This window comes from Dendropsophus ebraccatus, chromosome 1 (genome assembly GCF_027789765.1).
Source record: "Dendropsophus ebraccatus isolate aDenEbr1 chromosome 1, aDenEbr1.pat, whole genome shotgun sequence".
In the NCBI taxonomy this organism is placed as follows: domain Eukaryota; kingdom Metazoa; phylum Chordata; class Amphibia; order Anura; family Hylidae; genus Dendropsophus; species Dendropsophus ebraccatus.
The window spans coordinates 50,350,833-50,363,816 of record NC_091454.1 but is presented as its reverse complement, the minus strand read 5'-3'; the positions used below and the strand labels follow the sequence as shown (position 1 = coordinate 50,363,816).

At 39.4% G+C, this 12,984-nt stretch overlaps 1 protein-coding gene across 1 annotated transcript in view; it reads left to right on the top strand.

Moving 5' to 3' along the window:
- The window catches only part of TENM2 (teneurin transmembrane protein 2), a 750,809-nt gene that overhangs the window by 535,840 nt on the left and 201,985 nt on the right, over positions 1–12,984 (top strand). The window contains exon 8 of the mRNA XM_069970729.1: positions 4,717–4,925. Within this exon, the coding sequence (XP_069826830.1) occupies positions 4,717–4,925 (209 nt within the window). The remainder of the gene's footprint in view (positions 1–4,716; positions 4,926–12,984) is intronic.

Genomic DNA, 12,984 nt, shown 5'->3' with positions numbered 1-12,984 from the left:
GACTGGCATGTCAGGCGGGAAACATCAGAGGACAATCATGGCACTGTGGCATATGTTGGTGCTATATAAGCAACAAGTACATAAAATATAAAGTACATTCAATTAGACCAAATATACCATTTTAGATGTGATTTTAGAATGTACAGTGTTCGATTACAGAACATTATTTATTACATACTGTAATCATATTTACCGTTTACCAATTACCCATAATTTACCCATCCAGAAATCCAGAAAACACACTAGCCATCTAGGCATTGTATTGAGAATACTAAGAGATTGCAGCCATTTGTAATTCAGTACCATACAGGTAACGCCACCAGTTGCTACTGTGACAAGGTTGAGAAATTTGCTAATTGCAGGCTAAAGAGCGTGTGGCCATAGGGCAGAGCAATCCTTATTAATTATACTGATGAATGGGATATAATGTGATTTTAATGATCTGTATGCATTATCATGTAGCTGCAGCACGTAGAAGTCATGTTATTTCTGAGTGTTTGCTATCACTGTAGCATTTATAATATATTTCCAATTTGCATTTTCTGCCATTACTTTTTATATCTTCCATATTCTCCCATTTGTCTGACATCTGCCCAGTTGTGGAGTGAGCTTTATTGATAGTGGTAATGTTTTTTTTTGCTTCAGAACTAAAGGGGCATTCCATACTAGTAATTTTATACTTAAAAGGGTTTAATGTGGGAGGAAAAAAATGAATTGACCTACTGTTGATCCCCTCTTCCACCCCCGGGGCTGCTCCAGTTGTTCTGACCTCCGCTGCCAAGTAGGAACTGCCTGCTCAGCCAACCACAACCTGAGGTTGGTCACTGCTCTAGGTACTGATAGGCTAAGTGGGCATTTCCTATGAGTTAAGAGCATAAGGTTTATGTTTATAGCTAGTAGTATAGTTACAAGAAAAACTAAGTGAAATCTTTGGTATAACCTGGCTTTCTGCATTACCTATTCTACTATTCTTCTACCTAATAAATTTGTAAAGCAATGTCCTCTGTAGGCCTGTCTGTAAAAGGGTCTGACCCTAATGGTTTCTTTCCTTTTGTGTAGTATTCTACATACACGCCCCATAGAAACCAGCTGTAAGGTATAATATAATTGGTTATATCCACTTAACTGTGTAAAATAAATACTTCCTAAATGTTCCATGCTAATTGGAAATAGGGGCTAATTTTGTACAAGGTAGGAGCCTACAGTGTATGGCGTCTTCTCGGTATAAATAGTAAATGTAAAGTCAAAGCATCAGTGACTTTTCTGACAACATCTGCTGAAAGAGTTCTAAGAAATGTCAAGATGTTCCTGAGAGCTCTTAGACAGTGAGAGGATACAGACTTTCCAGAGAAGAGAAATATACCTCAGCTAGTAAATATATACAGTACCCCAAAAAGAAAAGAAGCAGTAAAGCTCAAGTTTTGGTTCATGTTATTCATATTACTATATATATAGTATATATACTGTATACACAAACCTTCTATAGATGATGCGGCAGACGTAAACTTGTAAGGGAAAGCAATGGGCAAGAATCCCCCAGATGTTAGATGAACTATCTTTTAGGTCCTGAAATTATTGGTCAGAAGCTCAGAAAATAAGGAAGCATGTACTCACAAACTGTTAAAGATGAAATCCCCATAATGTTCTGTATATAAGAATATAGGACAGTGACTTCCCTAGTGAGATTATAAGCTAAAGCCAGATTTCACAGTGCTCTTCTCTAGTACCTTATACCGGACATGGTTTAATAGAAGAGTGACTGCTAAATTCATGTAAGCTTTTGAATGAAGTTTGCAGTGTATATTTCCAGCAGTGTGAAATGAGCTTCACATCAAGCCTTTCAGCCCATTCCTCTTATCAAGTATCTCTTGCCTTCACAGATTTTAGTTTAAGATGAGTTTTTAATAGAAAAAATATATAAAATGTATTAGAGTATGAAGCTTTAAAATAGGACAAACAGATCTGTGAAAAATCTGATTCCCAGCAGTTAATATTTCCACACTCGCTCATCCTTGTTAATATATTTAATATCCTTTTCACATATTGAGGAATGAAAGAGCACTGGGTGCCTTACTGCGTTGACTGTCACATGTTCATTGAAACTCTATCTGTAACCTAAAACAAGATGGAAGATACTGGAAATTAAAGTGGTTCAAAGTTCAAGTAAGGGATTTTCCTGCGTATAAGACTACTCTTTAACCCACAAAAGTCAGGGGTCGTCTTCTACGGCGGGTGTCATCTTAACTTCTTAAGGACATATGACATACCCGTACGTCATATGTCCTCATTAGCACCTCAAAGTAGGGCCTCGCGGCGACCCCGCTTTGAAGCGCCGCGGTCCCGGGTGCCGCGTGTAGCCCGGGACTGCCGCTATTAGCGGGCACGGTCTGATCGCCGTGCCCGCTAATTAGCTAATCGGAGGCAGCTGTCAAAGTTGACAGCTGCCTCCGATTACCGGAGGCAACCGTTCCCTGGGGTCTAGTGGGGGAGATCGCTCCTCCGGGACGTTGTCCCGGAGGAGCGATCTCCCTGTCTGATGCCGGCCGGGGACTCGTCCAAGATGGCGCCGTTCCCGACTCGGCACTCGTTTACTTCCAGCTGCAGCAGCCAGAAGTAAACGAGTGCCTATCTCATTGATCTCTGCAGCATATCTATGCTGCAGAGATTTAAATGAGAGATCAAAGTATATATACTAGAAGTCCCCCAGGGGGGCTTCTAGTATATGTGTAAAAAAAAAAAAAAAAAGTGTTGTTTATAGTAAAAAGCCCCCTCCCCTAATAAAAGTCTGAATCACCCCCCTTTTCCCAGGTTTTAAATAAAAGTAATCGCCCGAACTATTAATGAATCACATTCCTGATCTCACACGGTAAACGGTGTCAGCGCAAAAAAATCCCAAAGTGCAAAATTGCGCATTTTTGGTCGCATCAAACCCAGAAAAAATGTAATAAAAAGCGATCAAAAAGTTGTATATGCGCAATCAAGGTACCGATAGAAAGAAAACATCATGGCGCAAAAAAATGACACCTAACACAGCCCCATAGACCCAAGAATAAAAGCGTTATAAGCCTGGGAATGGAGCGATTTTAAGGAACGTATATTTGTTAACAATGGTTTGAATTTTTTATAGGCCATCAGATACAATAAAAGTTATACATGTTATATATATCGTTTTAATCGTAACGACTTGAGGAACATGCATAATAAGTCAGTTTTACCCCAGGGCGAATGGCGTAAAAACACAGTTCCCCCAAATAAAAGAAATGCGGTTTTTTTTTTCAATTTCACCACACTTTGAATTTTTTTCTGGTTTCGGAGTGTACCAAATGCAAAAATTCAGCCTGTCATTGCAAAGTACAATTAGTAACGCAAAAAATAAGGACTCATATGGGTTTCTAGGTGGAAAAATGCAAGTGCTATGGCCTTTTAAACACAAGGAGGAAAAACCGAAAACGCAAAAATGGGCCCCGTCCTTAAGGGGTTAAAGGACGGGTGCTGAAAAACTGCGGAACCAGACTGGAGAATCTGCGGTCGCCGCATATGGTGGTGGGAGCTGAAAAATGGCCACATCCCGGCCGTATGTGGCGACTGTAAGAAGGGCAGAGCAAGCTGTAGGCGTCCGGGGTATGGAAAAAGAGATACGGTAGAGTGGCGCTGTGCCCAGAAAAACACACCTCTTTCCCCTGTCTGGACGCCCTTGTTTCCTACAGTATTACTGTCCCTCCTTCTCAGCCTCTCACATCTCACTGCTGCTTAATTTTTATTTGTTGTGCATTGAAAGAGGGGTAGTCTTATACAGCGAGTATATCCCAAACTCTATATTTTAACTGGAAAAGTTGGGGGTCGTCTTATAAGCTGCAAAATACAGTAGTTTTAATTCACATGTTCAAAACTACTGGACAACTCCTTGTTCATGCCATATATCATGGACCCCCCCAAATAAGACGAGGATAAATATCTTGTCCTGACCAACATAAGCTCTGGAAGTCTTCTGGGCATCCAATGAAATAATAGCTGTAGATGGGCATTAAAGAGTCCCCATGCAAGAAGTGTGTCTGGGCCTCTGTGCCTTCAATGCCACTCATACATAGAATATATTTCACTCAAACCACACAGGACTCACACCTCATCTTCATCAACTATATAGGTGCATGTATCACTTACACATAGAGCACATACCACACACACCTCACACATATACTACCCACACAATAGCCCTGACATGCGTAACTTCTTATGAAGTATCATTGTATTACGGAGAGGTGAGAATCTAATTTGACTATTTACATGTATGTCATTGCTGATTCATAAGATTGATGAAAGTGTAAAATACTCTATTAATGAAAATATTCATATCCAATATAATGGATAGTATAGCCTTCATGGTTTGCATGTGCTTAAATGGAGCTTTATTTTTGAAGGCCTAGATACAATATTCTATATGATTAGCTGCTTGGGAACTTTGATGTGTTTAGTAAAGGTTGGTTTTGATGAGCATATATCTTATTCAACTACAATTTGATGGGAATAGAACCATTCAACATTCCCCTTCAGAGGTAATAAGTCAAGATGAAAGTCAAGGTAATGCATTTCAAAAATCCTTGAGGACTTCCTTTCTAGAAATAATGTATGATGCTCTCTGTAATGCAGATTGTACTGTCCCTTTTATCATACAGTCCAAATAGAGAAATAAAATGAAATAATTGTTTTGTCTTTCAGGACCTTGGTCTAGCACAAGAAACAGCAGCATAGACAACGGAGAAGTAGAAATTGGCCGTCGGATCACCCAAGAAGTACCAGCGGGGGTGTTTTGGCGATCACATATCCATGTTACCCAGCCACAGTTCCTAAAATTTAACATATCATTAGGAAAAGATGCTTTGTTTGGAGTTTACATAAGAAGGGGTTTGCCTCCATCACATGCCCAGGTATGAATGATAAGAGATTGTACACCATGGGGAACTCTGGAATGGAAACAAGGTCATTGTGGATCTCAATCTAACAAGCAAAATGCAACTGTTTAAAAAACACAAAATATAGAATTGAGAGAGATTGAACTGTATCCAATGATATATTAACAGCTTGAAGGCCAATTTGATGCAATTACTCAATAACACTGCACAGTTATAAAAGGTCAGAATTTTTTTTTTTGCCAGAGACTTCAGTTTTTACTGATGTCACTGGACAGGATCTTAAGTCTTAATTCTTTAACTACGTTCAGAGGGGTTCATTACATTACATTACTGTACCTGATGTCTCTGCTTCCTAAATACAGTTCATAAAGCAAGCTAAGTATAGGTATGGAGCCAGAAAAGAATACTAAGGGACACTTTGTCCTGAAACCTGTACGATTGGAATCATAATCGTAAAGTTGTAATAAAGTGGATCTGATATCAGGCTATGCTGTCCTGTTTGAAGACAGCATAGAATAAGGATAGGATACTTAGCCTAAAAAGCACAAAAAAATATTCTAGCAGACTCAAAATTATGTGGCCGCTATATTCACAGGCTTAGCCCATCCCTGACACAGCAAGGATTAAATTGCTACTATGTATCTAAACACTTTTAGGCCAAAAAACATGAAACAAGTGAACAGTGAAGCCACATTGCAGTTTTATTGCGGTACTGCATCATTTCAGTGTGTTACTGCATCATTTTATTGCAGTGGTGTATCACTTCATCTCGGTGCTGCATTATTTCATTGCAGTGCTGTATCATTTCATCTTGGTGCTGCATCATTTCATTGCAGTGCTTTATCATTTCATTGCGGTACTGCATCATTTTATTGAGATGTTGCATCATTTTAGTGTATTACAGCATCATTTCATTGGATTACTACATCATTTTATTGCATCACTGCATCATTTCATTGTGGTGCTGCATCATTTCATTGCATCACTGCATCATTTTATTGCTTTACTGCATCATTTCATTGTGGTACTGCATCATTTCATTGTGGTGCTGCATGATGTCATTGCTTTACTGCATCAATTCATTGTGGTGCTGCATCATTTCATTGCTCTACTGTATCATTTCATTGTGGTGCTGCATCACTCGATTGCATCACTGCATCATTTTATTGCTTTACTGCATCATTTCATTGTGGTGCTGTATAACTTCATTGCTTTACTGTATCACTTCATTGTGGTGCTGCATCATTTTATTGCGATGTTACATAATTTCATTGCTTTACTGCATCATTTCATTGCATCACTGCATCATTTTATTGCTTTACTGCATCATTTCATTGTGGTGCTGCATAACTTCATTGCTTTACTGTATCACTTCATTGTGGTGCTGCATTATTTTATTGCGATGTTACATCATTTCATTGCTTTACTGCATCATTTCATTGCATCACTGCATCATTTCATTGCATCACTGCATCATTTCATTGCTTTACTGCATCATTTCATTGCTTTACTGCATCACTTCATTGTGGTACTGCAATGTTGATGGTGTAGAAAACATTCACAGCTTTATAATCCCTCCCATATGCAATGTACATTTTTTCATTTGCAGTACATTCAAGAGAAAACCAGACTTGAAAACTTTAAGTTGGCCATGCACCGTGGGTTTTGCTGTGTTTGGATTTTTTTTTTGGTCATTGTCTGGCGCTGTAGTTAAAAAAGGTTATTCATTCAGGCTTAACAATGAATCTGCATCCCATCAATCAGCAGTTTGTCACTTTAACTTCTGGTATTGTCATAGAAAGCAGCAACCTTTACAAACCAACAATGAGCCGGTGAAAACAATCAACTAAAATCCCAAATATATATATATATATATATATATATATATATATATATATATATATATTGCTTGTTGACTAAACAGCATGATTTTCTCTAGATTTCCGATCTGTATTGATGTGTATGGACAGCTGTTTGTTGTGGGTGACAGCTCCACTTGTCAGTGAAGGGCAGATTTGTGCACTTGGAATACTTACTGCGTGCTAATACGAGGGAGATCCATCTCAGCAGGATGAAGAGACAAGGACGGCATCCTGTTGCCTGTGTGTACTCTAATTACATCTAATTTGCCGATCACTAAAGCTCTCACACAAAAGACTCCACTGTGTCTTTTCATATCAATAGGAAACACCTTCAGATCTCTCAGGAGGACCTTCTCACCTCCTTCACTGTCTCAGCTAATCTCTTTCATCTGGGATGTTCTATTATTGCTGTCCATATCAGCTGACAATTTTTGCACCATGTGTTTAAATAACTGACACTGTCGCTGGGATAAAAGATATTTTGCTACAATCCAGATGCTTCGCCAGCTGAGCCAGTAGGCTACCAGCTCCCTGCACAGTCCCTTAGGCGATACCTTCTCACTTAAGCTGCGAGAACGCTGTCCTCATATCCAGTACAGGCTCAATACGAAGCTTCACAACAGAGATGAGACAGCCAACTATATCCCTAAATTGTGACTTCTAAAGTACGGCAGCATGTGTCCTGTCTAGATGCTATGACATCAACAGGCAGTGTAGACTCTCTGCATTTAGTATTTTTTCTCAGAATAGTATTAGGTCTTACTTTTAGGTCAAGAGACTTCTTTATCGTATTTTGACTGCAATTTGAATATTCTTCGTCTCCACCTGCTTCTGCTCATTTCCAGTTTTTAATTATTTTTTGCCCACCCTAATTCCTCTGAAGTTAATGAATGGAATGTTATCTGGAGCCGTGTTTGTTCCATTTAGTGCCTGAGACACTTGTTGTAAACACATGGTCTGAATCGAATCAACCACTGAGGCATCGGAAATGTTGTCTTTGCTCATCCTGAATATGTGATTTTGTGTGTTTTTCTTAACGCCTTGCTAATTTGCAACTTTGTAGCGTTGGCTGCTTGGCATCATGGGATTGTAACTGTTTGCTTCATGCCGCTCTCTTGTTTATGTTTGCTGACCATTCCAATTATTTGACGTTTGTTAAGAATGCACAATGTAATGGAATTACCATTTAACTGGATTCAGTGAAAGTCTTTACAAAGAGGGTTGTTTACTAGCAGTTACTACTGTCATGAATATGTATAAAGTACAGCATATGCAAAAGTCCCAGAACACCCTTTTATTTTCCAAACCAAAGGACAAAAGACATATCTACATACCCCAGCAGGTAATAGGTGAGGGGGCCCTATCTTGTAGTCTATGTCCAGAACATGTCCGCACGTTTTTCCAATGGAAAGGTGGCATATCATGTAGCATATCAAGGGCCAGAACTGTCCCAGAAAACACAGAAAGTTGTAACAACATCGGGAATGTTCCCTGTGATGCATAACTATTCTGTAATGATGCATTCAGTGTGTTGTCCATGGTGCTGAACTGTTTTTTTTTTTTTTTTTAAGTATGATACCAAAAGTAGATACCAGTGAACCTTGACAGTGAAAAGTTACTATGGTCTCTTTCAATGAGTGGGATACATTAGGCAACAAATCATCAGTAAGATCTTAAAGTTGTTGGAACCAGCACAAATGGGCATGCATAGGGATCTGAGCAACTTTGACAATAGACAAAAGTGGCAGCATCTTGTGGAGTACTACCGCACCAATAAACAATGGGTTTTTATCTGTCAAAAAAAGTCATATGAACCACCAAGTCATGGGGTGCCTATTAATGCATGTGAGCAGCAATGAACCAGCTGATTTGATCCCCAAAAGAGATAGTGTACCACAAATCTAATCTAATGTGAATGATGTCAGGGTGTACAGTGCTGTGTAGCCATAGATCAGTCAGAGTCCCTATGATTACTGCTGTGCTGTTCATTGCTCAAAATGCCTGCAATGGGAAGAGGAGCCTAAAAAGTGGACCATCAAGCCAGGGAATATCGAAATGGATGGCCGGGAGCCTGTGCCTCCCTTACCTGAAAAAAAAGGGCATCAGAGTGCAGAATGGGAAGAAGAAAAGCTAGTGGGGGTAGTTTGATACACTGGGAAATGTTCTACAGGAGAACATTAATTCTTGGCATTCATGTGGATTTGATACAGTCTGCAATGGCAGACTATCGTAGGTGCATCCATTCATGGCAGAAGTATTCCCTAATGGCATTGGCCTCTTTCAGAAGGGTAATGTCACCTGCCACACTGCAAAAACTGTCCAGGAATAGTTTGAGGAACATGACAAAGAGTTCAAGGTGTTCATTTGGACTCCACAAATCCCACATCCCAATCGGACTATAATATGTGGAATATCATGGAAACAAAACATGTTAGATCGATAGAGACACTACTCTACAGCTTACTAATGTCTTTTTGCCAGATAACACAGGACGTCTTCACAGGCCTTAGCTAGCACAAGGGGGAACTACACGATACTAGCCAGGTAGGGTTCATGTTATGGCAGATCAGTGAATATACTTTATATTGCATTAGTCAGTGACTATAATAAGTATAATATGTCATAGTTATTGTACAGAAAAACAATGTACCATGGATTCATTTGCTAGATATTTTAAGCAGCTTAAGTAGCAACTCAATAAACTAGAATAGCAGGTTAACTGTTTTATTCAATTTCGGTCACCCTTAAGATCTCACCACAAGTCAAGAGGCACACTCAAAAAGGGCTAAAGGAAGAAGTTTTTGCTTCAGTTTGCAGTTACTCTTCGATCAGACCAACTGCTGTGCCTGCCCTGCCATCTGAGGTAAAATCGACAGCGCGCGTTGGGGAGGCAGTGAGAGCTGCCAAACCCAGCTGAGCAGAACAGCATGCAGCCAGCAAGAAATGTCAGCTTTTATTGCTTCTGTCTTCCGTGTCGACCCTCTGCAAGAAAATATTTCAAAGTAATATATAGATATTTTTAACTCTTCCACCTTCTAATGCATATATATATACAGTATATATATATATATATATATACATTTCTTTTTTTTTTTGGGGGGGGGGGGCAAAATTTTGGTTAACCATATTCTTAATTGGTGTAGATAGATAAAAGTATTAAGTAATAATCTTTTTAAAACTTTTAAAGTTAATATTACCTGGTGATTTCAGTTGTATAAAGCTTTCTTAGAAAACCAGTTATCAGCCCAGGTTGTGCTCCCGTGGATCCCATCAAATTGCATCACATGCACAACTCAGATATAAGACAGAGAAGTCACTGGGTAATTCTATGAACTGTTAGAGGATGTCTCTCCAACTGTCCCATTCATATGAACTGGACTAACAGAAATCCAGGTTCTTGTTGATATAACAAACCCATTCAGATATATGAACTTGTTTCCAGTTGCAGAACTTTCTGCAAGAAATCTGTCACATGTGAATTGAATCTGCAGTAAAAAAAAATAATACAAATCACTGTGTAAATAAGTGTGTAAAAAAGTGCATAGGCTCGCTTCACATTACACGTTAAATGTCCTGTTTTTTGTACGGGCAGCTTCTTTTTATTTTTATTTTTTCAAGTTTGCTGTTAAAATTTAAAATAAAAAAAAAAACTGACTTTTAACAAGATAGCCAATGTGATGTGAACTAGCTCCCCCGTGATCTAAATCCCTGCTTAATGGAGCTGTGGGCTGAGCATGTGTCCTGCCGCTCCATTGTTTCTCTACAGAGCTGTCAAAAAGAGACTGATTCTGCATATGGTTTTCCTTTTGGCAGCAGCACTTCCAACATAAAAAAGTTCATGGTACAGATATAAAATCCTCAAGGTTCTACACTGATTTTACTGTTAAAAAAAAATTGGATCCTGACTAAAATTTGTGGTCGTATGGACTGCAACCGACATGTTTAGGAACGACAGAAACTCATTGAAAACAATTGGATGAGTTAAATGATCTGTTTAAAATAAAAAAATAAATAAAAAAAAACGGACTTTTAACAAGATAGCCAATGGGATGTGAACTAGCTCCCCCATGATCTTGAGTACAGAGACTCTTAAATCCCTGCTGAATGGAGCTGTGGGCTGAGCATGTGTCCTGCCGCTCCATTGTTTCTCTACAGAGCTGTCAAAAAGAGACTGATTCTGCATATGGTTTTCCTTTTGGCAGCAGCACTTCCAACATAAAAAAAGTTCTTGGTACAGATATAAAATCCTCAAGGTTCTACACTGATTTTGCGTATAACACTATTGTACGAATAATGCCTATTTTTTGTTAAATGATGTCCGTTATTCGTATAGTAGTGGCCGTTGTTTACGTTATAGACAAAAATATGGCCGTTTTATGCAAATTGCATCCGTTATTTTCATAATATAAACGTATTCTTCATTTCATAATGACAGATGCCCAAAAAAGTCCTTAAAAAGGCCAACAGGAGTCTTTGTTTAAACACAGCCTAATGACCTGAGCGGTCACGGTCAGATGAACATGTAGGAACTGAACAATGAAAACTTTTTACATGTATCTATGACATTTTAAAAGTTTTTGTTAATGACAGGTACTCTTTAACCCTTTGAGGACCAGGCCCAAAATGACCCAGTGGACCGCGCAAATCTTGATCTTAGTGTTTTCGTTTTTCCCTCCTCCCCTTCTAAGAGCTCTAGCACTTTTAGTTTTCTATCTACAAGCCATGTAATGGCTTGTTTGTTACAGGAATAGTTGTACTTTGTAATGGCATCTTTCATTTTATCATAACATGTATGACGGAATCCCAAATATATTATTTATGAAGATAAATTGGTGAAATCGTAAAAAAGAATGCAATATGGTAACGTTTGGGGGGTTCCTGTGTCTACGTAATGCGACATGATACCGGTATTCTATAGGTCAGTCCGAAAACAACCACATGCAGGTTACACATTACTTTAACATACAGTACTTTGATTTCTACACTGATGACTGCTATGCCATAGGCATAGCATTGATCAGTGTGATCGGCGATCTACTCATTGAGCCTGCCTGTGCAGGCTTAGTGAAGCAGATCACCGATCGGACCGCACGGAGGAAGGTGCGAGACCTCTGGTGGTCCATTTCAACGATTGGGACCGATCGATAAGTGACAGGGGACTCCCCTTAAGGGGACTTAAGGGGACTTAAACGCCACGATTAATGACACGCGGCAGCGTGATCGCTGCAGCGTGTCATTACCGGTGAGATCCCGGCTGCTGGTTGCAGCCGGCCCCCACCTGCTATGAAGCGCGCTCCGCTCCGGAGCGCGCTTCATAGCCGGAGAAACACCCAGGACGTATAGTTACGCCCTAGGTGGTCTGGGGACAGACTTCCATGGCGAAACTATACGCCCTGGGTCGTCTGAAGGGTTAAGGATGCGTTCACACATACAGGATCTGCAGCAGATCTGCAGCAGATTTGATGGCGCAGATTTGAAGCTGCAGATGCAAAACAAATCAATTCTGGGCCATCAAATCTGCCGCGGATCTGCTGCAAATTCAAATCTGCGCCATCAAATCTGCTGCTGATCTGCCTGCAGATGTTATACGTGTGAACGCACCCTTAGGCTCAAAAAACTGTTGATATACAAGAAAAAGACCTTAAAATGTGAGATTTCCTTTGCTGCAAAATAAGCCATTTGTTAAGCATCAGAATACAATGGTGGAGATAAATATGGGAAAATGTGTAGTATAATGCAAGTATGTAAAGCAAATTAAAAAAAAAAAACTGCACCAAAATGTGAAATGTGTTTCTTTCTGTCACATACAATTTTTCTCATGCCTGAGGCCACGCCCACTTTAGCATCATAGTCAGGTTCACTGGAAATGTGCTATTACTTTGGTGGAAACTTTTTATTTATTGATCGGAATGTAACGTCTCAATAAATTTGTAGAGTTTTTCACGAAATCTTATTCATTCATTCCCCTCACTGTGTGACAATAGCTTAAGGCTTGGCTCACATGGTTCAGCTTTCCACATTTCTATTGCATTGTAAAGTACAAGGTGAAAAACTGCATCGTAAAAATGCAATCAAGTTTGACTGCAAATCGCTGAGGGTTTGTGTTACTGACTGACTTTATCAGTGAAACACATTTTTTAAATGCTTCTACTATTTCACCTCTGAAAACCTTGCTGTCAATAACCCCATTGCAAATCATAAGGCCATGTTCA